This window comes from Callorhinchus milii, unplaced genomic scaffold (assembly GCF_018977255.1).
Source record: "Callorhinchus milii isolate IMCB2004 unplaced genomic scaffold, IMCB_Cmil_1.0 Scaffold2, whole genome shotgun sequence".
NCBI lineage: Eukaryota > Metazoa > Chordata > Chondrichthyes > Chimaeriformes > Callorhinchidae > Callorhinchus > Callorhinchus milii.
In genome coordinates, this window is record NW_024704743.1 from 68,832,446 (window position 1) to 68,860,194 (window position 27,749).

At 43.5% G+C, this 27,749-nt stretch overlaps 1 protein-coding gene across 2 annotated transcripts; it reads right to left on the reverse strand.

The window, feature by feature from the left end:
* Positions 1-2,108: 2,108 nt before the first annotated feature.
* Positions 2,109-27,681, reverse strand: blvra (biliverdin reductase A). 2 transcript variants are annotated; one of them, XM_007897620.2, is made up of 7 exons: positions 27,623-27,681; positions 20,253-20,381; positions 10,132-10,251; positions 7,563-7,660; positions 6,584-6,691; positions 3,708-3,879; positions 2,109-3,120 (listed from the first exon to the last, which is right to left on the reverse strand). In XM_007897620.2, the coding sequence occupies exons 1-7, from the start codon at positions 27,664-27,666 to the stop codon at positions 2,862-2,864; spliced, it is 930 nt and encodes a 309-aa protein (XP_007895811.1). In that variant the 5' UTR covers positions 27,667-27,681; the 3' UTR covers positions 2,109-2,861. The 2 variants fall into 2 exon arrangements, with proteins under 2 accessions (XP_007895811.1, XP_007895812.1); XM_007897621.2 differs by lacking the exon at positions 27,623-27,681 and adding an exon at positions 21,890-22,002.
* Positions 27,682-27,749: the final 68 nt, after the last annotated feature.

Below are 27,749 nucleotides of genomic sequence, written 5' to 3' on the forward strand. Positions count from 1 at the left end.
TGATCTTGCAGTAAGTAATTAAGTACGGGAAGCAACTAAGATGTGACGTTAACATCCATATGCAGATCATGGTAATGGTAGTTATTTAGTCAGCTTTGCCCTTACTTGGCATCATCTGCACCTCAGTAGCACTGGTGAGCCAGCCAGGCTGTTAACCATCCACAGTGCCTAGGATTATTGTGGACCTGCCTGTTTTTTGTCAGATGTATCGCCTCAAAGCCAAATTCAGTCCCAGAGAGTTCCATTTACCTACCCACCACTTGTATAATTTTACACATGGTATTTCTAAGATCACGAGAGGTTTGGATGAAGAAGGTACTTTGCCTCATCGACCTTATCTTTCCAGAATGTACATCCTACCATTCTAGTGTTTGGTTTTCCCAAGATAGAAACTATAGCTTAAGCGATAAATAGGTATACATATGTAAGTCACTGTATCACAATGGAATGAGGGCCTACAGACAGCAGTGTGGGAAGGAATGAAGGGAGAGCCACTTGCTGTGAATGCAAGACAAAAGTATGTGCATCTGGCTGAGTTGGTAGCACATTTTCTTGCCAGAAGTTTTTTGGTTTGCATCCCAAGTTTGGATTTTGAACTCATAGTGTAGACTGACAAAATAACAAAAAATTGCATTTATATAGAGCCATTTGTGCAGGATAGTGTCTTGGGAGTGTGAAGTGCTGCTCCACCTTGAACTGAGGGTGTGCTGTATTGTTGGAGGTGGGTTCTTCAGATGAGATAAGATATTAAACTCAGACTTTAACCTCTTGGTGGGAAGTGCATTTCACCTTCCTGTTTTAAAGATAAACATTAATTTACAGCTCGGGCATATCCAATGTGGGTGTAAATAACTAATATTAAATGGAAAATGTTACAGTGTAGCCATAGTAAAGGGTTAAGAATTGAGGCCAGGACTGTATACAAGTTCGAAAAACATTTTTATTTTAAAATTCCACTTAGCAGCAATTGAATCTGCAAATTAAGGGAAGGCAAAAATATCATTACGTATTTTCTAATAAAATTAGAATGTTTTTCCTTTGAATATCTCCTATGCGTTAGTAGAAGAATGCCACTGAAATCTACTATGCATTAGACCATGATTAAAACAAGGCAAACATCTTTGTAAATTAAGTGATTATATGACTAAGTTTAGGGAGGCAGGAGAAAGACTACTGGAGTAGCAGGATATAGTCCCAACTCCCAAATAACCTGAAAGCAGTTTGCTAATGAGAATGTAAAACAAGTTCTCTATTTTTAAATAAAAAGAAGTGCTTCCGAACATCTGGCCCATCATACAAATACATTACATGCATTTCACTCCACTCCAGTGCTAATAAAAGTGGAACATTCAGACTTAACAGTCTGTTAACTGGTTTATCTTACGGAGTGTTTCATTTATAGCAGTGCTTATTCTGGACATAATGAATTTTCACAATAACAAAAGTAGAGAAAATAGGCAACTCCCAGATTAATAATGTCATGATCGTACTCAACAACAACAAGATTCCATTTATAGAGCGCCTTTCACATCGGGAGGACGTCCCAAGGCGCTGTACAGTGGGGTCAGGACCCGAGCAGGGGGGAAATGGTCAGGGTGAGGGGAGGGAAGGGAGGGAGCGAGGAGGGGGTACAGAGTCGAGAGGGGAGCTGAAGGCACGGTCAAGGAGAAAGGTCTTGAGACCGGCCTTGAAGGAGGAAAGGGAGGAGGCGGCGAAGGCACTGGGGGATAGAGTTCCAGAGCCTCGGGGCTGAGAGGCTGAAGGCCCGGCCACCGATGGTAGGGCGGTTGGGGCGGGGGATGTGGAGCAGACCGGAGCCAGAGGAACGGAGGGTACGGGCGGGTAGGTAGGGGGATAGTAGGTCGGAGAGGTAGGAGGGAGCAAGGCCGTGAATGGCCTTGTAGGGGAGGATGAGGATCTTGAATTCGATCCTCTGGGGGATGGGGAGCCAGTGGAGGCGAGCGAGGGTGGGAGTGATGTGGTCCCGAAGCCTGGTCCGGGACAGTACACGAGCTGCAGAGATCTAAATGACCTGCAGCTTGTGGAGGGAGGTCCCGGGAAGGCCGGCGAGGAGAGAGTTCCCATAGTCCAGCCTTGAGGTGACAAAGGCGTGGACCAGAGTTTCAGCAGCGTGAGGGGTGAGGTAGTGCCGTAGTCTGGCGATGTTCCGGAGGTGATGGAAGGCAGTACCAGTTGTGGCGCGGATGTGGGGAAGAAAGGACAGCTCAGGGTCGACAGAACATCGAACAGAACAGTTTCAGCATCACTATTAAGGCAGTTTGTGCATTAGGGGAGGGGGATTTTAGAATGCTCATTTACTGCTGGAAAGAAATGAACTCAGTCTCCTAGCATGCATATTGTCTAGCACAGCGACAGAAAACAGAGACAGGTCTGACTCAGTACTTTGTGCTACTATAGCAAAAGTCAGATGAATTCAAACTACAACAGTCAGAGAAGTATGCAGAGCCTTAGAAATAAGACTTAAAAATAATTCTGGAGGCATGCTTTTTTTAATAACTTTTCTCTCCAGTTAATTACTAGACCATTGTGAAAATTAGAAAAATTGCACGCATAAAAACAATCAAATTAATTCCAGTTACCTCCAGCTTGAATGATTAGTTGCACCAAATGTTAAAACAAAAATAATTGAAATCCCATTGAAATAAGGCAGCTTTGTACATCTGATTGCTTGCCAGAGACTGATTCATTTGGTTAGGATATTAATAATGTAAGGGGTGATAAGATTTGAAATAAGCAAGTGAATCAATTCTATTTCAAACACAAGCTCTAAAGAAAAAGCTCCTAAGCAACTATAACAATAAGCATTATTGTTTTCACAGGATAGAGTGCGATTGTTGGTGTTAATTTGCTTCACAGAATCCTCGGATCTTCTCTGCCAGATCCAGACAGAACAAGGTATGTTTCATTTCAGAGTTGACATGCTCCAAGGGTACTTCACCCAATAGCTTCTGGGCAAACAGATTGAGATCTTGCATGAAAATTCCAACATTCTCCTTAGGTGCATCAGGTATATGTTCCAAAATGCCACATTCAAAATGGAAATTAATATTTTTGCCCCGTTTTAAATCTGGTCCTCTCTCTTCAATCCAGGTTAAAGGCCTAAAAACAGAGAAAAATGTGAAATCTGTTTGTGGTTCTGTTGATTCATATCCCACCTCACAAATCCTTATGATATGTTGGATGAACAAATGTTACTCAACATGGAATCAGTTTTGTTCTGTTTACGGCCCCAGGCACAAAATTCCTCAAGATCTTAGCCTTAAAAATTTGACATTGTGCAGAATCTCAGTGGGGAAAAAAAATCTTCATTTTAAGTCGTTTTTNCATAATTGTTCAAAAAGAACTCACAGAAACCACTTCTAAATAAAGATCAAGTTGAAAAATTTTCCAAAAATTCTACAAGATTGTAAATTTTAAGGCAACTCTAAAGTTAAAACCAGATGAATTTCAGGTCTAAGGTTATCATTGTATACATATAACAGGATTTAAACACCAATATGGGAATACGTACAAGCAAGGGATGGAACAATTCCTACAGGAGAAAAACTCTTCCACTTCTCTCCAGTGAGAGAGAATAACGTCAATTCAGCACAATATAAATGCCGAGTTAAATTTAGACCCTTTATCAATCGACTTCAATCAGCAAAATAGTACACCATCATTTGAAGTGCAATACAATTACTCACCGGTTTGTTTTAGTTTGGAAATGTGCCGTCAGCTTTGAGTAGCGTTCATTTTGTTGCTCTTCCAATGTAGCAGACGTAACAGTGAGTTCCCCAAAGAGGTCTACGAGCCATGAAATACGAGCTATCCCACTGAAGGCAAGGAATCCAGTGCGTTGCTTATCGAGAGCACTCCCTAAAACACAACCAGAGCTACATGTATGGCCTATACCTTGGACTTTTTTCTATTGGCTCCCATTGTACTCCTTCAACATAAGTGGACAAAAGTAATTTGATTGGCATAGCACCAAAACACAGCTTTTAAAAGAGTATTAAACGTATATTTGAAAAGGAGATATATAAAAAGGTATGTGAATAAGGTGGGGATAGGACAAGCTCTTTCAGATATAAAAACAGTAATCGCTGGGAACACTCAACAAATCAGGCAGCATCTATGGCGAAAGGAAAGTTTTGGGTTCACGACTGGCACCTCCCTCCTGCTCGTCCCTCGTCCCACCATTGGAGGTCGAGCTTTCAGTGGAACTGGGGAATGTTGGGAGGGAGAGGTTTTAAGGGCTAACAGAGGGGGGGGGGGCCGGGCAAGGAAGACAAAGGAGAAAATGGGGTAGAGGACAGGGGGTGATGGGTTAAAGAGGTGTTAATTATGCAAAACAAAGAAGGGCAGCAGAGGCAGACCAAAGAGAGAAAAGGTGTGTCTGGGATGCAGATGATGTGCTAATGGTCACAGAAGAGGGGGAAGGGGAAAGTAAGCTGTTATGGGAGATGGGAAGATGGAAGCTGTTCTTATGGTATGAAATTGTTGAAATCAATATTGAGACCAGAGGGCAGTAAGGTCTCTAGCAGATAAATGAGGTGCTGTTCCTTGAGCTTGCGCTGTACTTCATTGGTACAGAGTAGGAGACCATGGATGGAGAGGTCAGAGTGGGAAGGAGAGTTTAAGTAGCAAGAAACCAGAAGCTCAGGGTTGTGCTTGTGACCAGAATGGAGGTGTTCGGCAAATCGATCAACCGATCTGCATTTGTTCTCCCCAATGTAGAGGAGACCATATCCTGTGCAGCGAATACAGTATACTACAACAACAACTTGCACTTATATAGCACCCTCCTCACAGGGCACTATATAGTGTCTCAGAGCGCTTAACAGTGGCAGAGCCATGGGTGGGGCTGGGGGGAGGTGGCCGCAAGCACTGTTGAAGAGGAAGGCTTTCAGGCGGGACTTGGAAAAGGGGAGGGGGCAAGGCGGAGAGATTCGGGGCATTGTGTCTAACAGTGCGACGAGGGATGGTGGGACGAGGGACGAGCAGGAGGTCGGTGCCAGAGAGGTAGGGAGGTGCCAGAGAGTGAAGGGATTTGAACACGAGAGTGATGATCCGTTTGGTGATGGGGAGCCAGTGGAGCCTGGGCCAGAACTGGTGAGATGTGGGCACGGAGTTTGGTTCGGGTCAGTATGCGGGCGGCAGAGTTCTGAATGAGCTGGAGCTTTTGAATAGTGGAACTGGGGAGACCGATAAGGAGTGCATTTGAATAATCCAGGTGGGAGGTAACAAACACATGTACTAGGGTTTCGGCTGCATTTAGGGTAAGGACGGAGGTGGGCAATGTGGCGGAGGTGGAAGAAGGCGTCCTGGTCCGGGACCGGATGTGGGGGAGGAAGGGTAGTTGGGGGGGGGTGGCAATCGAACCAGGCGCCTAAATTGCACATTGGTTCGGTGAGTCTGAGGGAGAGCTCAGGGAGGTTGAGGAGTTTAGATCCGCACGTTGACGGGAGCCAAGGAGTATTCAGCTGCAGGAAGTTGAAGGTTCTACTACATTGGTGGTAGTACACATAAATCATTTTCTCACTTGAAAACTGTGTTTGGGGCCCTGGACAATGGTATGGGAATGGTACCACCAACACCTGCTCTCCTCACCCTGACACATTCCCAAGCCAGCGCAGGAGATGCAATACCTGCCCTTTCACCTTCTTCCATACCATTGTCCAGGGCCCCAAACACACTTCTTTAACCCCAAAACATTTTTAAAAAATAAAATTGGTCACTTCAATCCACGAGTGTTTGTGGGACACTGCTGTGCGCAATTGGCTGCCACGTTTCGCCCACAAATATACAGTCAATTCACTTTAGAGTATATTCTGTGAAACGTTTTGAGATGTCTAGAAGACATGAACAGCCCGAATCAAATGCAAGGATTATTATTATTATCCTCGGTCCTCCACCCATTTTTCCTTTAGTCTTTCTTGCCCTGCCTCCCCCCTTCTCTGTTAGACCTTAAAAGCCTCTCTCCCAAACATCCCCAAGTTCTGATAGTTCAACTGTTTTCAAGGGTTGTGAGTAATTTTGATATTTTCTGGATTTGATAACAAAATATCATTCACAACTGGTTTAAGATTTAAATCACTTATATCACTCTAGTGGACTGACTTAATGTGCCTTTCCTAAGCTTCAAATGCCTGCTGTTGTTCATCTATGTAGCCTAGTTCCTATGCCTCTGTTTACCCAGCAGTAAATAGGAACCCAGTCGTTAGTCGATTAGCGGATCGTTTTTTCGGAGGAAATAGTTCCTTAAATTTTTTTTTAAAAAATCATAAATTGGTCACTCAATCCATGACTGTTTGTGGGACACTGCTGTGCATAATTGGCTGCCACGTTGTGCCCACAAAATATACAGTCAATTCACTTTACAGTATATTCTGTGAAGCGCTTTGAGATGTTTCAAAGATGTGATAAGGCTCTATATCAAATGCAAGGTTTATTATTATCATGATTATTATTACTGCCTTAACTGATTTTGGTCATATCATTCAGATGCAACTAAGGAGTTTTCACTTAACAGACAGGATTTTTGTCATTTACAGTCCAGGGGTTTAGCCGCTGCAATCACCTGTGAAATGAAGCGTTCCCTTCAACAGCTCTTTCCCACTCACTTCCCGCTTCAGTTGTTTGTAATCTGCTGTCAGTAGCTCTATGTGCTCCTCGTGCAGAATCTTTCCTGGGTTTTGTAAAGAGAAATAATATCATACACACAGCATACATTGCAAGCCACTCGTCTACGCCCTTATCCATATCGACTCATGTTACCAGAATGCAGCTGCCCCACTATTTGCCAGAGGAAATGGGAGGATTGAACGGGCTCCTAGAGCAATTCTTTAAACTCTAACTGAGACAGTGACTTGTTTGAAAGAAAAACAGATTGCATGGCATATGTCTGGTGGTAAGGTGCTGTTGTTTTTGGATGTTAGGTTTATATAAACACTTTTTAAATGTAAATCTATCAAATTAAAACTACTGAAGGAAAAAATGGCCAAATCAGATTTTAAAACCAGACTGATAGCATTTCTCCCTGTTTCACTGTCCTTTGCCTGAACTTTTATAGCCTTGAATAGCCATCAAGGCAACTCATCAATAATCACTATGACCTAGCATGTCTTGCATTGCGACTGTTATAGATTGAATTATTGGAATTCCCATGCAGATCTAAAGATCACAACTAGGAATAACTTGGCAATGGCAGCAAGTCATGAGCCTATCCTCCCCAGCTGCTTTGAACTGCAATTTGAAAAGAACAAAAACTCTGTGAGAATGGTTACAAAATGAAAACAGAAGCTGTAAAGCAAAATTATCTGAACCGTGACATGTTGGTTAAACGTGTAAAAATCGTCTCTGCAGTATCGTATTCAAGTCGAGATTTTTTGCAGCAAGGAACAAGGGGTCATGCAAGTCCAAGGTTAAGTTCCCTGGGTTAAGTTCCATGCTTGTAATGGCTACCATTAGCGCTGACATATTTTTAATTCTTAATCCACAGAGAAGCGGGGTGAGGCAGTTGTCATATGACTTTTTAGTCCATTACTTCATCCAATTACCTTTTGCAGCAGCAAGGTCCCACAGTTCATGGGCAGCAGCAGCTGACAGTGCCATGGGGTATTCCACACACACATGCTTCCCCGCTTCCAGGAATTTCCTTTTCAATAATAAGAAAACACTTTGGAATTAATTCATTTGTTAACAAACTGAAGCAGCTCAGCATTTCTGCGCTTTACTTCCACATGTGTAAGGTATTATTTTCTCCTTATTCGCTTTCTCTTGATCTCACCAAACCTCGCATCCTGACACAGTCAGGCAGGCCATCTGCTCCAAAGCCTCCGCTAATAACCAGTTGCTAGGAGACAGTCAGAGAAGCCTGAGGGCAACTTATTTTCCAACTCATCTCTCCAACCCTGCGACCCGCCCCCGCCCCCCGCGGGAAATTGCCAGATCTCAGTTTGTCGGCTCTTAAAAACAGCAAGGGCGGAGGGGGGGGCAAGGTGTCACCATGCGGAGATTTACAACGGGAATTCACGTCCTGTAATGTACTGTCATCCTGTCATCTACTGGGTATGCTAGAAATTCAAGTGCAATGGAGGCAATTTGTGGAGATTATCAGGAATATTAACCAATTACACGCATTAAAGTACCAATAGCAGATATTAAAGAAATTGATTTTAATTTAAACCGCTCCTCTTGTCAGTCTCTTGATTTTTTCCAGCTGAGAGGAAAGCCATATAATCCCTGGTTTCTACTTATTCTGCAAAAGAGCAGCCAAGGGAGGTATGAGAGGTCAGCCCAAGGAGGCTGATCAGCCAGTTTACTGGGCAAAAATTCAGCAAATGTCAACAGTACTTTGCCACCTTAAGACTTGATCTCTTTAATGCTTTCTGGGTCAGCTTTTCTAGATTATTCAGAACTCTGCAGCTTGTATGTCTTAATAATAATAATAATAATCCTTGCATTTTGATATAGCGCTTTTCACGTCTTCTAGACGTCCCAAAGCCCTTCACAGAATATACTGTAAAGTGAATTGACTGTATATTTGTGGTCTTCCCAGTATCTTCTTCCACTCTAAGCTCCCAACCCCATCACTTCAACCCCTCCTGGCTCCACTCCAGCACATCAACTTCAGGATTTCTCTTTCTGACTGTCAAATGTTTTCACCTTAACTCAGCAATCTCTTCTAGCTCCTATACCCTGTCCATTCGCTCTACCTTCAGCCACTATGGACCCCATTCTCAGGAACTAACCAAATCCTTCCACTTGCACCCTTCCTATTTGCCTTGAAAATTCAAATTTAAAAAATTGCGCCTTCAGTCAACTCCTTCTTTACTCCTCCTCGTTCCCACCTTGTTCAGGTTTCCACTCTGCCTCTGTAAAGTGCTTTAAAACGTTTCCTTATATTGAAGGATGCTACAAACATGTAAGTTGTTGTTGTTACAGGTTGGTAAATGAGGGAAGAATCTAGCCTTGGAGTCTTCCGCAGACAACCAGAGGACCATAACCCTTTGTTCTGGGATCAGAATTTGCAGGGTTAGAAATTTTGGTCAAGTTAAGTGTCGTCTTTTAACTCTGCTATGCTTGATTGAGAGAGGACAGCTGAGCAGGCCTATTTTGGGCAGGAAGAACTATCTCCAAGTGAACCTTGTTTATAAGCAGGTTATAACAGTTAATGGAGTTCTCCAATGGCTGAAGTAAGTGATCCAGTATCATGCATTCTGATAGATATTCTTTTAAATTCGGGAATAATTAATTATTATTATTATAACCAATGAGATACAAGAAGGAAGTATAAAATGGATTCTGGGAATGTAACTGGAGTTGTAGGGTTATGGCTGGAGCAATGGACTATTGGGAGCTGATAATAAAAGAGTTACTTAATATACCAGTGTTATGGATTGAGAATCACTCCATCTTAAAGTTATGGAGTTGTGGAGTCCTGTAGCTCAGTGGTTAGAGCACTTGCTTTGCAAGTGAGAGACCTGAGTTCAATTCCAGGCAGGGGGCGAAACCTTGGGCAAGTTTCCTTACTCCACACAGAGCCTAATAATAATCCCTCCAAAAACCCCAAACAATAATAAATTGGTCAATTTCCAATCTACGACTGTTTGTGGGACACTGCTGTGCGCAATTGGCTGCCGCGTTTTGCCCTCAGGATATACAGTCAATTCACTTTACAGTATATTCTGTGAGCACTTTGAGACGTCCTCCCGACGTGAAAAGCGCTATATCAAATGCAAGGATTATTATTATTATTATTATTATTATTATTATGAGGTTTTCAACTAGGTAGCAGCTGTGGTGATAGAAAGGAACCTTGGTATCAGGAAGAGCCTCCCCCTCTGGGTTTCCCTCATCCAGACTGTGCTCAGTGTTTCTCCTTTCCTCCGCTCCTGGATACCTAGGTTTGTGTGTAGAACTGTGGGCTAAAAACATGCTTTATCTAAAACACCTTACAGCGTATTAGGAAATATAAAAACAAATGGATGGGCTTAACTGCACTTCTATGTGGAAATAATTGTAATATCAATCAAAATTGAAGAGCCCATGTGGTCTCTTTAACAGCTTGTTTTGTTGGCTTGTGACCCACTGTAGCCCTATTAAAACAGGCCTGGTGCTCAGTACCTGACATACTCCTCATGCAGCTGGTTCTCCAGGCAGATGATGGCAGCCTGCACTTCACTGCTTTCGAGAGCTTCCCCCAATGAAATCTGCTTCAGCTGCAGGACACTGCTCAGCGTTTGCCTATTGATTGGGCGAAAAGATCACAGCAATATGGTTTAGTCTGATAAGACCACAGAACACAAACTGAGCTTCACCACAAACTTAGCAAAATAATAACTGTAAAGTGTTGATGAATAAGTCTAGTCACTGCGCTTCTCTGTAATTACTGTAAAGTTTTTAAGACACTAATATTATCGGAGCTAGATTAAATGCAAGGATTATTATATTTTCCTCCTCACATCCAGTTCCTTTCATACAATACATTTTACATTTATTTCGCACTTTTCATGTCAGGAGCATGTCCCAAAGCACTTAACAAGTATACCACAATAGGTTTCACCCACGAAATATACAAGTCACTACACTTTACAGTATATTCCATGAAGCACTTTGAGACATCTCAAATATGTGATAGGAAGCTATATCAAATGCAAGGAATATTATTATTATATAGATTACATTTGTATAGTGCCTTTCATGTCGGGAGGACATCTCATAGCGCTAGGTTGATCTTTTCTCCCATTAGTGCCATTAGTGGTGCCACCTTCCTGTCACTCACCCTGCTGTCTCACACCTCCCACTCCGCTACTGATTTCCACCGAATATTTTTTTAAGATTGATCTAAAAAAAATGTAACTTGCGACTGGTTTGCATATCTGGTGGGATAACCCAATGCATGAGCTGAATGTAGTTTCCAACACTAGACCAGCAACCCATTCAAGAGTCAAGGCAGATACTTAAGCTTTTTGATTACAAAACTCTCAGTCACTACAATTTGCAGTATATCCTTTGAAGTGCTTTGAGACATCCTCCTCATGTGAAAAGAGCTATATCAAAGACAAGGATTGTTTTTTTCTAGTACAGATAAAACACCCCAACCCTGGAAATCTGAACTAAAAGCAAAACATGTTGGAACTGCACAAGTGAAACATTATTGAAAGATGATATGCTGCCATTTTTGGCATAACCTTTCCTTACATTCTTGAGAGTCACTCCTGCAACATTAACTTATTTTTCTCTTAAAGTTTTTTCAGTCCAATTCTGTAGCGAGAGAAAACGAATAACAAATTTTCACTTGGGGAGTGCAATTTTTTTGAAAGGAGTATTGGAACATCAGTGACATTCTTTTTGAAAAAGATGCAAAGAAAGACATAGCTTATGTTTGAAATGTTGTATATAGGAATACAACCATAAAAGCAAGGGAGAGGAGAGAGGATGGAAGAACGGGGAATTTATTTGTTAACAGTAGTTACAATATAATAATTCTTGCATTTGATATAATAATAATAATCCTTGCATTTGATATAGCGCTTTTCACGTCGGGAGGACATCCCAAAGCGCTTCACAGAACACACTGTAAAGTGAATTGACTGTATATTTGTGGGCGTACGCGGCAGCCAATTGCGCACAGCAATGTCCCACAAACAGTCGTAGATTGAAAATGACCAATTTATTATTGTTTTTGGAGGGATTATTATTAGGCGTGTGGAGTAAGGAAACTTGCCCAAGGTTTCGCCCTGCCTGGAATTGAACTCAGGTCTCTCGCTTGCAAAACGAGTGCTCTAACCACTGAGCTGCAGGACTCCACATAGCGCCTTATCACAGCTTTGAGAGTCTCAAAGAATACACTGTGAATTGACTGTATATTTTGTGGGCGAAACACAAAATGGCTTAATTTTAGCATTTTTCTCCAGTCTTGGGAATTTGAACATATAAAATCCAGGCCAGGGTGGTCCAACATTTTGGTTGCTGAGGGCCAGATGCTAGTTTTAAGAAACATCTGCGGGCCGCATAAGCAATATTGTTGTTTCCCTTCCAGGAACAACAATAGCAAATTACATTATAGGGCCTTTCCCGTCAGGACATCCCAAGTTGCTGAATGCTACGTAATGACATGCTGTGCAAATTAGCTGCCATGCTTGCCTACAAATTATGCAGTTACTACTCTTTACAGTAGTTGCGTATATTCTGCAAAACACTGAGTTCTTCTGATGTGAAAGGCACTACATCAAATGTTATTATTATAATATATACCCATTGGAAGATTTCAGAAATCGGAATTAGCTCATATCATCCCGTCTGCTAATGTAGCTGCCGTTGGATATGGCTCACAGACAATAAATCAGGGTCCTGCAAGTTTTGCCTTGAACGAGAAGACCACTTAGGAAAAGAACATTGTGGTCTATCTACCTGGCTCCAAAGTAAAAATAACAAATTATCCTATACTTCTCTCTCATACTCTCTTATAGCCCTCAATTAATATTTGTTAACAAATAGCTATCTAATTCTACCTCATGTTTGCTGACAGGACATCCTTGCTATAATTAAGCATTTTTGGGGACAGATTGAAAGTTGTGCCATGACCTTTTGGCAACAGATTTGGTGTTAAGGCCATGAGTGGGTCCTGGGGGGGAGCAAGAGGAGGGATGCGGACCCATCTATGGCCTGATGCTATCAGTTTACGTGCAGGATGGAGAGATTCTGGGCTTGCTCGTAGCCTTTATACCTGCGGCTACTCCCTCACCACCTGACCTGGCTTCTCCTGGTTGGCCAGTGAATGCCTGCCAGGTTATACTCCCTGACAGTTACAGGTCAATCTGGTTTCTCTCTTTGGTTAACCTGTAGCAAATCATACAAGATGGAAGCAACCTTTGGTCTTCCCTTCACTAGCACGTGGCTGGGTCAACAGTCGGGGAAATGTCCTCTGTCATTAACAGTAGCAGTGAATATTAAACAGTATCACTGCAAGAGTCTGCATTGCGGGTTCATTCCAACATGTTTTGTGCCAAGACTGCTGTGCCAGCCTAGATTCAACCATTCATCCAAAGGAGAAAAACAAGATTGAGCGAGGATCTTGGTCAAACCTCTGTGAAGTGCTGCCCTCTGGTGCTCTTGTGTCCCTTTATTTATACAGCACTCATTGACTAAAAAAAACTTAAATAACAGCGTTGCCCCTTTATAAACGGAACATTTATTTTGCCTACAAATACAATCACTACATTTTGCAGTAAATCATGTAAGGTTCTTTGAGATATTTCAACGATGTCACAAGGTGCTCTATCAAAAGCAAGAGTGACGTTTTTTTTGGTTTATTTTTAGTGCAACATCCCAGTTGGAGTTTTTTTCTTTCTGACACAAAGTGGCTGAAATCAAATTGAATGCAATTTTCCCAGAGCATCTAGCAGCACATTTACCATCAGCAAAAATATCACCACCATTTATTGTCACAATTAACTTCAGGTTCAATGCAGTAGCAACTAAACGTGGGTGATTTAGTACAGGTTTATAAAGATTCCAGACAGAATGAAGCCTACTTATCAGCCAGACTGCCATCTCTTGTGGGCAAGATATAACTTTTATTTAATGATCACCCAGCAGAGGTTAGGTACTTATAATGGTGACTATTTCTCAGCTGCCACTGGTGTGTTGCCTTTGGGTTGGAAAAAGTCACTTCAGGATGTGGTTAAGAATTGCAATTTCACATGATTTGCTATTGGTTGGAAACAATTCCTAAACTGTACGGCTAGAGTCACTCTGCCGTGAGGCTGGATTAATGGCCAGAAAGCGACAGTCAGTGGCTGTGGAAGGGATAAAACAAGCTCATTTTCACTGGAGGCAGGGCTTTTTAACTGTATACTATAACCCAGGGTAGTCCAACTGGCGGCCTGCGGGCCACATCCGGCCTGGGGGATGGTTTCATCCGGCCCACATACCCAGTCGCAATACAGGCTTGGTCTGACCCAGGAGGAAAAACAGTGGCGCGAGGCACCAGTTAGCAGCAGAACCTGTCAATCACCTTCAAACCGGTAATGGGAGAGAGATGCACATAGACAGAGAGAGAGATTCAGAAACAGACAGAGAGATACAGAGATACACATAAATATAGATAGAGGGAGAGATACGGAGATGCGCACAGACAGACACCTTGCTGCTGGCTGTATCTTTGTTTCAAAATTTGAATTTTTGCATTGCCTATTTAACGTTTGCATTATAACTAAAATATAGTGAAATTAAGTAACGCAGTTACACAATTTAAAACATGGGATTTATATGATTGTTACCAGTCGGTTCTGGAAAGAAACAAAAATATTGCGTATGTGGCCTGCGGTCATTTCTCAAATCCGCCGTCTAGTCTTTAGCAGCCACAAGATGGATTAAACTGCTGTAATCAATGACATAACCGGAGAGGCATTTGTAATAGGCCTGGTTGCTAGGAGCCCGGAAATAACTGTTTGAATTACATTGCAGTAGGAATTGGCACATTACATATTAACTGCTAGGATTATATTACAAATTTCCTGGAATACAACACACCTTCCAAAAAGCCTGATTCAGGCACTCCACTTCGGAGACTAACTTGGAGCAGTCCTTCCTACCTTTCACACTGCCTCCACTTGGTCTCAGCAAACGGCTTCTCCTCTAGCCGCCACACCATCTCGTGCGGTGTTACTCAGGGCAACCCCAGGCTCCTATTCTCTACAATCAACCGGCTCCTCCTCGCTCCCCGCCACGCCTCTCAAATTCTTTCCTCCGACTCATACAGCAAGGAAATGCTGGATTTCCTCGTCCAAAATTGAGGGAATCCGGTCAGCTGCCACTGCCCTCCCAACTTCCACCCTCTCCCTACCCCCCACCACCCACACTCCGACCACTACCCGTCCCTCCTTCCACACCTTTGAACCTGTCATCCCTCCTCTATCATCACCACCATATCCTCCATGAAGCCCACCATCTGCTCTCTGGATCCCATTCCCATCCCCACCCCTCTCCTTAAATCCTGGCTCCACCTCCTTGCCACTTCCGGAAACTGCTCTGGTCAGGTGACAAATGACATCCTGACATGTGTGACCAGGGCTCCCTCTGCCTCCGCATCCTCCTCGACCTCTTTGCTGCTTTTGACACTGTGGACCATTCAATCCTCCTCCACCACCTCTCCTACCACCTCAACCTTCAAGGTTCTGTCCTTGACTGGTTCAGGTCCTACCTTTTACACCGCCTCCACTTTGTCTCAGCAAAACGCTTCTCCTCCAGTCCCTGCACCGTTTCATGCGGCGTTCTTCAGGGCTCTGTCCTTGGTTCCCTCCTCTTCACCCTCTACATGCTGCCCCTCGGTGCCATCATCCGCAGACATGGAGCAAATTTCCACATGTATGCGGATGACATCCAACTATACCTCTCTGCCTCCATCCTCAACTACAGGATTACTGGTGTCCTGACCGACTGTCTGTCCGACATCAAGTCCTGGACGAGGGACAACTTTCTCCAGCGGAACGTCAGCAAGACTGAGGCCCTCCTAATTGGCTCACGCCAGCGCCTCCACACCTCAGGCGCTGGCAGCATCAGCCTCCACGGCTGCACATTCAACCTCACTAAGCCAGTCAGGAACCTGGGTGTCTTGTTTGACCCTGAACTGTCCTTTCTCCCCCACAAACCCGCCATGACTGGCACTGCCTAACACCACCTCCGCAACACTGCCAGACTCCGCCACTGCCTCACCCCTCAGGCTGCCGAAACCCTCACCCAGGCATTCGTCACATCAAGGCTCGATTATGGAAATTCCCTCCTCATCGGCCTTCCCTCCTCATCGGACTTCCAAGCCGCAGAGCATCCAAAACTCTGCATCTCATGTACTCTTGCGCACCAGGCTCCGTGACCCCATCACTCCCACCCTCTCCCGACTCCACTGGCTGCCCATCCCTCAGAGGATCAAATTCAAGATCCTCATCCTCACATTCAAGGCCATCCATGTCCTTTCCCCATCCTACCTCTCTGTCTGACCTGCTGACTCCCTACCAACGTGCCCGCTCCCTCCGTTCAGTGGGCTCCGGCCTGCTCCATGTCTGCCACCCGACCTGTCCCCACACTCTGGAACTCCATCCCACAGTCCCTTCGCCTCGCTTCCTCTCTTGCCTCCTTCAAGGCCGGTCTCAAGACCCTCCTCTTCGATCGTGCCTTCGGTCGTCCTCCCACCTCTCTGCCTTCCCTCACTCCTACCCCACCCCTTCCCCATGCTCGGGTCCTGATCCCTGGCTATCCAGTGCCTTGAGACGTCCTCCCGACATGAAAGGCACTCTATAACTTTAATTTTGTTGTCGTCGTTGTTGTAACTTTGCATTTAGATTAATGCATAATGACTGTGGTTCAGGTAATAATGTTAACTGGGAGAGACCCCAACTGGCCAGAAAAGTGGACTATATGGCTTTGCTGTTGCCTTTATCCTGGATTTATAATCCTGCATTTATATATCAAAATGAAGGGACTCCGCAGTGACTGTAGGCTGCAGATACAACTTACATATATATATAGAGCCTTTTACATCAGGAAGACGTCTCAAACCACTTAATGCCGATTCTGTGGATTCATAATCACAAGATCGCAAGAAGGGTTCAGATGAAGGCCCTTCAGCCCTTGATCTCATCCTTCAAGAATACACTCTAGTATATGCAGCTTCAAGCTATTTCATAGGAACAGGAGTAGGCCATTCAGCCCCCCAAGCCTGTTCCGCCATTCTATTAGATCATAGCTGATAAATGATTTCATAAATGAGTCCAGGGTTCTGGCATTATCCACCCTTTCTGATAGTCATTGTTTACCCTCTGGGTCATCCCCCAACCCATCGCAATATTTCTGATTTGAAATTACCCTTCACTACCTTAACCAATGCCCTCTTGTTCTGCTGACTCGACATAACTAAACAGCTACAGCACTGGGGGAACACATAAGCTTGTGCTCACTGATAAACTCACCTTTTAGCCAGGGTGGGCAGAACACAAATCACAGCCAGACTTAGAGCTAAGGATAATTTCTGAAGTTAAGAGTATTGCATGAGTCACCTTTCTTCTTCAGAGAACTACAGAGAAGATCATGTAACTATTGATTTGGGGTCTTCACGGTATTACTTGAGAGGTTCTCAAAATATTATACAATAGAATCTAATGCTTTGGTCTGGCAGTCAAATGGGTTTCAATGCAGACAGTGCAAGGTTGAATCTGTCACAAATATCAAGTACTAACAGATATTGAAATTCAGTGGGAAAGCAAATATAATCAGCAGTTTTGCCCATGGGTCATGATTTCTTGGGAGAGGGAAAAGGGGGATGTTGAATGTGGATGGTAGAGGACTAGAATTGCTAGGTTAATGGGTATATTTTAGAGATTTTGTTTTAAGAGAGATTGGAATGCACGTCTGTAATAAGATAGAGGAGTGGAGTCCAAGATTGTTTGGGGTATGCACAATTTATGGAAGGAATAGGTTTGAAGCCCAAATGTACTTTTCTCCTTCAATGCTCGCTTGCATTCTTAATATTCGATTGTCGTGTTTTTCAGGTATGACATGAAATAAGATTTTGTTTCAAAAACTGTGAAAGCAGACTGGGTTACAGGCAACACCTAAAATGGTAACATAATCTAAGTAATTCAAGCACTTTGAAACAAAGCCAAAAATCTATTTCTCAATCAATTTTGTTCAAAGAGCTTTGACCAATATGAAAGACCACTACTGCATTATGCATTTTATTGCAGTGAGGTGAGTTTTGCTTTTTAATCACCTAAATAATAATAATAATCCTTGCATTTGATATAGCGCTTTTCACGTCGGGAGGACGTCCCAAGAAACAACAACAAATTGCAGTTATATAATGTCTTTCATGTTGGAAGGATGCCCCAAGGCACTGACCAGTCAAGGGTTTCCACCTGAGCTGGGGGTCGGAGTCGAGAAGCGTTGAGGACAAGTGGGGTTGGGGTGGCAGGGTGACTGAAGGCATGGTCAACGAGGAGGGTCTTGAGATGGGCCTTGAAGTAAGCAAGGGAGGGGGTGAAGCAAAGGGATTCTGCGATGGAGTTCCAGAGGGTAGCGGCAGAAAGGCTGAAGGCTTGATTGCCAATGGTGAGGGGGGCAAGGCGTGACTAGCTTTATTTTGGGGGGATTGTTGGCCAGGACACTAGAAGAAACTCTCTTCTCTTTTCAAATAGTACCGTGGAATCTTTAGCATCCACCTGAACAATCAATCGCGTCATCGTCTGAACTCATCTGAAGGACGGCGCCTCCAACAACGCAGCGCTACAATGAAGTATCATCTTAGATTATATGAGTTCCAAGTTCCATGGGGCTTGAACCCACAACCTTCTGATTCAGAGCATAAATTGCTACAAATCTTGCAGCCAGGCTGCAAGATCACTTGATATTGCAAAACGAATATTTGCAGCACACAATAAATCCTGTAACTAAAATATAGTTACCACTGTCATTTGAGCTGGATTGGTACATAGAAAATCTGTTTAGTCTGCATTTACACTTCGCCAAAATCATGATTTACTGCATTCATTCCTTATTGAATCCGAGGAAGTTAAAATGACTACAGTAAATCTTTTGTCCATGTCAGGACTCAGTTTAAAAACAGAACAGATTGATTTCCTGTATAACAGCTGTATACGTTCAAAAGACATTTGTGAAAATTTGATGAAAAGAAAGTGCAAAGGCTGGAAATAAACAGCAGATGGTTCAGCACCTCAAAAGAGAAAGTCAGGTCAGTGTTTTTGGTGAGGTTCCCCCCTTTTAGAGCAGAAATCTCTCTCTCACCAGAAATCTCTCTCAATTTGCTGTGCATTTCCATCATTTTCTAATTACATTTTAAAATTGAAAAATTATTGTTCATATATAGCAACTCACTAAAGCTAGGCTGAAGGGTTTAGAAACCAGTGTCTGTTTCTTTTCAATTTCTACCAAATGATACTGAGTAATTCCCAGATTTTTAAAATGATTTTAGTCTGCATTTCCTTATTCCCACTTGAAAGCTGACAGAATTATCAGGTTGTAGCATTTGTTGTTGTCTTGGATAAAGTTTGGGCTTAACAGAGGATTAAGTGCTATTGAGGGGTGAAGAAAGTGTTTGGCATGAAAAGGGAAAATTTGATTTCTTCGAGGCAGCTTTAAGATGGAAAAAGAGTGAAAACTCCATTTGAGGTTAGAGGAGATAGTGAGGTTAATAATAATCCTTGTTTTTGACGTAGAGCCTTATCACGTCTTCGAGACATCTCAAAGCGCTTCACAGAATATACTTTAAAGTGAATTGACTATAAATTTTGTGGGTGAAACAGAACGTCCGAGGATAAAGGATACAGGAGGATCAAAAAAAAAGCAACTGGTTAGACTCACAAGAGACGCAAAGAATCATGGAGATAATCCACCTACGTCTGCATGAACGTCCCCCACCTCCCCCACTCTATTCTCCCCCCCCATACTCTCCATACTCCATACTCCCCCCCCCATATTCTCCCTAATGATATACATTGAGGTTCCTCTTAAATGCATTATTACTTTTCGTTTTCACCACTGCATTTTGCAGTTTGTTCCACATTCTCACCCTCTGTGTAAAGAAGATCCTCCTAAACCCATTAAAATGTTGGAACTGATTCAATTGTCTGTGGCTGTGTCCAGTTCCTGAGCCAGGCAGGTATACAATACTCGAAGGCACTGTTGTGACCGATCAGACAGTCTGCCTCATCAGCAAAATTTGGAGGGAGCAGACCAGTCAGTGGGATTCTTGCCACTCAACTATATTAACCCTGCAAGTCAAAGCCTTAATGGGTAGAGTGGTGCTCGCTAGACAAGCGGTGGGAAGTTTGCAGCCAGTGTTCTTAATGGCAAGTTATGTGTTTTTTACTGGTTAAATTCTAGCAGTATCCCAATGCACCCTATAGGGGGCCGAACTTATGTCTATTACTCACTGGAATTAAGTAAGGAGGGTGCATCCCTCCAAGGAGAGCATGTGCATTCCATTCTAGACATAGAAATAGACAGGGAAATTCAATTCAGCAATTGTTGCATGAGGCTGGTGCTGTTCACTGCACCCTTTTTAGAGTCAGAGCTCATATTGCCTATGTAGTCGTTTGTGCTACCTCTAGAATGTAAGGATTGACCCTGGAGCAAATGGGCATGATAATTCCAGATACATACCTCACACAATTGAGACATTTATTTTCACTGCAGCAAACTACAGAAGCACAAGAGCATAGTTTTCATACCTGGAAACAAAGCCCAAAGGTTTGAGCTTTTCGACAGCACTTGATGGCAATGGATTCAGCAGATCCCGGATCCGAACTTTACCCACGATGCCAATCCCGACAACTACAATGCCCAACATCTTTGAAGTTCTGAAGGTAAACACAATAACATATTTAATATGTTATATCTTAATAATTTAATTCACGTTCCATTTTTCTCGAATGCATCAAGAGTAAAGCTAATCTCAGAAATGTGACTGATTTGATGTTCTATGATGAACAACAACAACAAGATTTCATTTATAGAGCGCCTTTCACGTCAGGAGGACGTCCCAAGGCGCTGGCCAATTGGGTCGGGACCCGAGCAGGGGGGAAAAGGATTGCATTGAACTGCCATTCTTCCAGCGCCTTGGGACGTCCTCCCGAAGTAAAAGGCGCTCTATAAATGGAATCTTGTTGTTGTTGAAATGGTCAGGGTGAGGGGAGAGAAGGGAGGGAGCGAGGAGGGGGTAGAGAGTCGAGAGGGGAGCTGAAGGCACAGTCAAAGAGAAAGGTCTTGAGACCGGCCTTGAAGGAGGAAAGGGAGGAGGCGGCGAAGGCACTGGGGGATAGAGTTCCAGAGCCTCGGGGCTGAGAGACTGAAGGCCCGGCCACCGATGGTAGGGCAGTTGGGACGGGGGATGTGGAGCAGACCGGAGCCAGAGGAACGGAGGGTACGGGCAGGTAGGTAGGGGGATAGTAGGTCGGAGAGGTAGGAGGGAGCGAGGCCGTGAATGGCCTTGTAGGTGAGGGTGAGGATCTTGAATTGGATCCTCTGGGGGATGGGGAGCCAGTGGAGGCGAGCGAGGGTGGGAGTGATGTGGTCCCGAAGCCTGGTGCGGGACAGTACACGAGCTGCAGAGTTCTGAATGACCTGTAGCTTGTGGAGGGAGGTGGCGGGAAGGCCGGCGAGGAGAGAGTTCCCATAGTCCAGCCTTGAGGTGGACCAGAGTTTCAGCAGCGTGAGGGGTGAGGTAGTGCTGTAGTCTGGCGATGTTTCGGAGGTGATGAAGACGGTGCCAGTTGAGGCGCAGATATGAGGAAGAAAGGACAGCTCAGGGTCGAACAGAACGCTGAGGTTCCTGACTGTCTTTGAGAGGTGGAGAGTGAAATATCCAAATATCACAAATAGGTTAATAAATACAACCTTCTTAAGTAAAACTGTTATTCAGCATTTCAGTTAATTTAGGTTTTAAATTTTCTGTTGATTTGGATTGAAGTAATTCCATTATGAACAAATGCTCATAAACCCAGGGCTTGGTATCCACCTTGCCTGGTATACAGAGAGGTAAGCAGCTGCTGAAGTTCCATGCAACAACAACAACAAAATTTCATTGGTATAGCACCTTTCACATTGGGAGGACGTCCCAAGGTGCTGGACGGACAGAGTTTCGGACCCGAGCTGGGGGTTGGACTCGGGGAGGGTGGAGGGCATGGGGGGGAAACAGGGAGATCGAAAGCACGGTCGAAGAGGAGGGTCTTGGGCAGCACAGAAACCCGATTGGAGGGGTTCGTGACGGGAGAGGAAGGAACGAAGCATGAGTGTTGATTCCAACTGATAGAATCAACACTCATGTTGAGGGTTGTGTATCCGAACTGTGGGCCTTATTGTAGCTTACACTTCACTCCTCTAACCGCCCCTTCGCTCTGGCCTCCTGCACGTCCCTCATCTCCTCAGCCCCATCGTCGGCAGCTGTGCTTTCATTCACTATGCCCCGAGATTCTGGAACTCTGCTTCAATCCCTCTGCCTTGCCCGTCTTCAGATCACATCTGAAGACCTTCTTCTTTGACTGTGCCTATGGTCAACCCCTCTCTCTCCCTGGCTTGGTGTCAAGCTCTGCCACTGTTAAATGCTTTGAGACACTAGCTGCGTAAGGGCACTGTATAAATCCAAGTTGTTGTAATACTTCCTGTAATTAGGTAAGCAAGGTTCCACTTTCACTCAGATTTTAATCCGTAGTTAATCTGCAGGATTCAGACAGACAGGACTTCAGTTTAACATCTCATTTGATAAACAACACAACTCTCTCCAAGGATTGCATTGAACTGCCATTCTTCACTATGAACTCATGTCCTAATGTGGGACCAGGCAGGTCCGCAGTGCTCCAGGGCACTGTTGATGACAGCACAGCCAGACTGGCTCATCAATAACAACTTTCAAAAGGGAATTGGATAGGTACTTGAAAAGGAAACATTTGCAAGGATATGGGGAAAGAGTGTGGGAGTGGGACTAATTGGGTAGCTCTTCCAAAGGGCCGACACAGGTACAATAGGCCGAATGGCCTCCTTCTGTGCTATAATGACCGAAATACTAACTCTCCAGTGCCTTGGGACATCCTCCCGACATGTAAGGTGCTATATAATGCATCCCTCTAGTAATACAGTATGCCTTCCATTCTAGACACAAAAACATTTCCATGCATCGCATGCATATGTGGAACTACCATGGCATGCATGTGTGGATATCTTAGACTGGTATGAATACTATTAAGCATGGCAATGGGTTTTCGCGAGTGTCAGGCATGCAGCTGGTCAAAAAAACTCAACCAAATTCACAAATCAAATGAAAATGATTCCTCATATCACATTTTTTAATAATGGATTGTTTCACTTCATCTGTTTCTGATCAGATTTTGAACACTTGTCATCGATAAAGAGAGACATTCAGACAAAGGGAACAAAGGGTTTTGACGTGATCACTGCAGGTTTATCAGTCACATTTCCTGGAAAAATCCTAGTTAATTTGGGGGAAAAACCAACAGGATCATTGGATCAATCATGGTGCGCATACTTCTGCCAAAAGATTACTGAGGTTTATACTTAGGAAAGTATAGTAATCTGATGAAGGCAATTACTGCAATCTCCAAATTGCTTCCAACTTATTAGGTTCCATGAAAGTAGCCAATATTACATAACCTGATTCCATTGCATCTGAGGCATTTCCATTAGATGTGAAAGGCGCTATATAAACATAATTGTATTCAATCTCTCCAAATTTCAAGGTACAACTTTCTTAAAAACAGCCTGAAAATAATGTACCTAAAAGACGAGGGTTTCCATCTTCTTCCAATAAATTGACATTGTTAAGGTTATAATAATAATCCTTGCATTTTGTCATGTCAAAACATCTTGAAAAGCGCTTCCAAGATTTTTTTTCCTATAAAGCATTATCTTCTTAACCTCATTCTTGTGTAATGAAATTCTGAGGAATTCCTGTTATAATAAACCTTGAATTTGATATAGCACTTTAGTCACAGAGCTTTTTTTTGTTGAGTATAGTGACTGCAGGTGAACGTGACAACCATTTTTTTTACACAGCAATGTAACACAAACAGCTAGGATGTAAATGACCAATTATGTGGAGTATGGTTGGCCAGAACAAGGGAGATGCTCTTTTTGAATAGGACCATGGGATCTTTAACGTCCATTTTAATACACAGATGGTGTTAAATATCGGTTTGACACTCGTTCCAACAATGCAGTACATCCCAGGGCCACTTTCTCAGAAGCAAACTACGTTAGCAGACAGTGGGCATCATTTAACAACAATTTTCAGAAGACACTGGAGACACGAGTAGAAAAGGAGAAAATGTGGTAAATGGAAAAAGCTCTATTTGGGTTTGGACAGCAATGATTAAAAGAACCGAGGGATTTATTCTAGGTTACTTGCTGGTCACACTATTTAGAAGGAGGAGATGTAGTACAATAGAATGGTGGTTAAGTGCTCCAGCATACTACCCTCCTCGAAGGGCGCTATATAAATGCAAGTTGTTGTTGTTATTTGCAAGCCAATTATCTGCATGTCTATTCATCCACATGAGGTGATGCTCCAGAAGTGAACTCAGGGTTTTACAAAGGATGTGCAGCAGGAATACAGGCCACTTGGCTCAACCAGTCCATGCTGGCATTTTATACTCCACACAAATCTTCACTCATTCCTTACACCCGCCTTATCCTGTCTTTGCGATGCATCAAAGCTCTTCACAGAATATACTGTAAAATTAATTGACTATATATTTTCTGGATGTTAAAGATCCCAAGGCACTACTTAAAGAGAAGGTAGATCTTCACTTCATGGTTGCTTGTGGGGCAATACCATGCACACGTACCCGTACTTGGCTGCCATGTTCACCCATAAAACATAGTCACTCCAGTTTACAGTATATCCTGTGAAACGCTTTTACATGTTTTCCAAGTGAAAGGCTCTATACCAAATGTAAGGATCGATATTCTTTCTTCTTTTTTTCATGTCCATGCCTTGATTCATTCAGCCTCTCCTGCACCAAGCTCCCGTGAGCCTATCAACCCCACCCTCGCCCAGCTTCACTGCCTTCCCATCCCCCAGAGGATTGACAAGATCCTCATTCTCACTTTTGAAGCCCTCCACGTCTTGCTCCTCCCTACCTCTGTGACCTGCTAAATCATTACCAACCCACCAACTCTCTCTGCTCGGTGGGCACTGGACTCTCCAAGGCCCCCGGCCTGCCTGCTTCACCATCGGCGGTTGGACCTTCAGCCTTCTTGTCACCATCCTCACCACCATCTCCATTCTAGAGTCCCTTTGTCTTGCCCCTTCCCTCCTTCTAGGTCCGTCTCAAGGCCTTCCTCTTCGACTGTGCCTTCAATCAGCTTTTCACCCCCACCCCACATGTCCCGTATCCCTCTTGCTCCACACATCCCTTGAATCCAACATCCAACTCCAAGCTCTGGTGCAAACCTCTACTGTCCAGCGTCTTGGGACATCCTCCCGATGTGAAAGGCACTATATAAATGCAAACTGTTGTTGTCGGTAAGGATGCCGAGTGTGTCTTATCATCCACACACTGACACAACAGTTGTGTGTGAAATGTCCGAGGCAATTCAGAGATAAAAGACCACTCTGCACATCAAAACATTCTGGGTTTGTGGCTACCATTTTCTCATCTGCAGCTCAGTTTCAGAGATTAATCATAAACATCTTAGGCATTCTCACTTATCAGGGGAACAGGACTAATAATAATAATCCTTGCATTTGATATAACGTTTTTCATGTCTTCTCGGCGTTTCAAAGCGCTTCACAGAATAGACTGTAAAGTGAATTGACCGTATATTTGTGGGCGAAACGCGGCAGCCAATTGCGCACAGCAGTGTCCCACAAACAGTCGTGGATTGAAAATGACCAATTTATTATTGTTTTTTGTTTTTGGAGGGATTATTATTAGGTGTGTGGAGTAAGGAAACTTGTCCAAGGTTTCATCCTTGAATTGAACCCAGGTGTCTCACTTGCAAGGCGAGTTCTCTAACCACTGAGCTACAGGACTAAAGACACAGTTCTTGGAGACCCAGCATAAGCAGTGACCGAAAGGTTCTATAATTCTATGACTCGTCCAAGCCATTTAAAACTACTTTCAGCAAGTTTGGATGTTTTTGATTGAAATTAATAGTTTGAGTGCTGTGAGAGCAATCCAGTCACACATTAGCCATTTATAGTTTCATTTTTACTAACAGGTTTCCTCATCTGACAACCAGTCTATTCTACTTGGTTCTTCTTTTGTTTCCAGATTGTCCCAGTAGTGTTGAAATGTGCTGACTATCACCTCAGAGTGCCTTGGTTATTTCAAACAGCAATCAAATGTTTCAGAAGGTTTGATAGTTAAATGCTTAAAAGTAGCTTTGCTGGACGGGCTGAGGTTAGCTTCTGATTACATTTCATATTTTTCTGGGAAGATGTTCACTCCGCTGAGGCAATGAGCAATCGGGTCCTTTAGCATAGAGGTAAGAACAATGGACCACAGAAAGAAAAGGCTGCAGCCTCAGGCACCTGCCTATATCAAGGGTGAGAAACAAGCAGGCTGTGGGAGGCTGCCCAGAAAATGTCCATATCTCTCTGTGCAAAGCAGCCTGCGAAGGGTGAGAGCTATCTCTGTGACCAGGGGAGGTGGAGTTAGAAACACATAAAAGGAAGTAACTTTGCAATATTTGGAGTTGTGTAGAGGGTCAGCACACTTCCCAGTGGAATCAATAGAGATTCTACTGTATCTATGTATATGTACAAGGGTGAGGGAATTTACCTCCAGTAAGAAAATGACCATTAAAAGTGAAAGAGGAGGAGCAGTGGGTAATATGTTTTCAGTTCTGTCTGCTAGGCATAGAAATAATAACAGTAGTAGTGGTTGGGCCATTTGAAACACAAAACTCAGGTTAGGCGGCACGTGTGAGGTGCTGGGCTAAGAGCTGATTGTTTCTGTTGGGTTTCCAGGAGCCACTCTGTGATTCTGTGTGATAGTTCTGTGATCTCTCCACTGTATATCAACAACAATAATAATAATAATCCTTGCATTTGATAATAGTGCTTTTCACGTCTTCTAGATGTCTCAAAGTATCAAGGTACGTGTTGTCGTCTCTATGTCGTCAGTACTAAGGGCTGTAAGGTACTGTGAGGATCAGCTATATCTGAGGGGCGATTCCAGAGGCTGAAATCTGTACCGGTGCCGGTTAAAAGATAGTACTGGGGATTGCCTGTCTTCCGAAGTTTTGTGTTACCGAATCAGTTGTCAATAATCAATAAATTCTATACTCTTACCACCACCTGTTGCATCATCAGAGGTGCCGTTCTTTGGATGAGACATTAAACCGAGGTCCCATCTGCCTGTTTAGCTAGATAGACACTGAAGATCTCATGGGCTTTCAAAAACTATTCAAAAAGGGAAGCAAGAAATCCCCCAAATAAAATTGGTCACTCACTCCATAACTCATTGTGGGACATTGCTATGTGCAACTTGCTGCCACATTTCGCCCACACAATAAATACACAGTCAATCCACTTTACAATATATCTTGTAATACACTTTGAGACGTCTCAACGACATGATAAGGCACTATATCAAATGCAAGGATTATTATTATAATAATCTTATGATCTTTTGTTCTGTTGGGCTGTGCTTTCACAAACCCCAGCAAAACATAATAATAATAATAATCTTGCAATTGATATAGTGCCTTCTTATTCTTATTACAAAGCAAAATCAAACAAAAATCCAAATCAATTTCAAATGTGAAGGGAGTTTCTCCCAGTGTCCTGGCCAACAGTCACCCAGATAAAATTGGTCATTCACTTCATAGCTGTATGTAGGACAGTGCTGTGCACATATTCATGGCTGCAATACATGTTCATCTACAAAATACAGTCACTACCCAGTGAAGCAACGGGGTGTTGTTGTTGCATTACATAAATTACAGAAGTAAAATTATATAAAATAAAATTATGTAATAGTATACAATGGGGGGGGCAATTTAAAAAGATTGCAACCGTTGCATTATCCTAAATTCCTAGAATGAACTCACTCAACACTGCAACAAGATGCTCACTCACCCTCTGCTGTGCTGCAGCGCCTCAACCCATCCACTGAGTGACATAACAGCTCCACACCCCCACCCCCCGGCACGTGATCAGGGCCGGACCAGCGGGTCCACTTGATGCCGCGCGGCCGCCATTACTG

Excerpts from the sequence above, each read along its gene's own strand:
- blvra (XM_007897620.2), bottom strand. The coding sequence starts at position 27,666 with ATGTCACTCAGTGGATGGGTTGAGGCGCTGCAGCACAGCAGAGG. Across the intron at positions 20,382-27,622 it reads GCGCTGCAGCACAGCAGAGG|AACTTCAAAGATGTTGGGCA; the intron begins GTGAGTGAGCAT and ends GTTTACCTTCAG. Across the intron at positions 6,692-7,562 it reads GGACCTTGCTGCTGCAAAAG|GAAAGATTCTGCACGAGGAG; the intron begins GTAATTGGATGA and ends TACAAAACCCAG.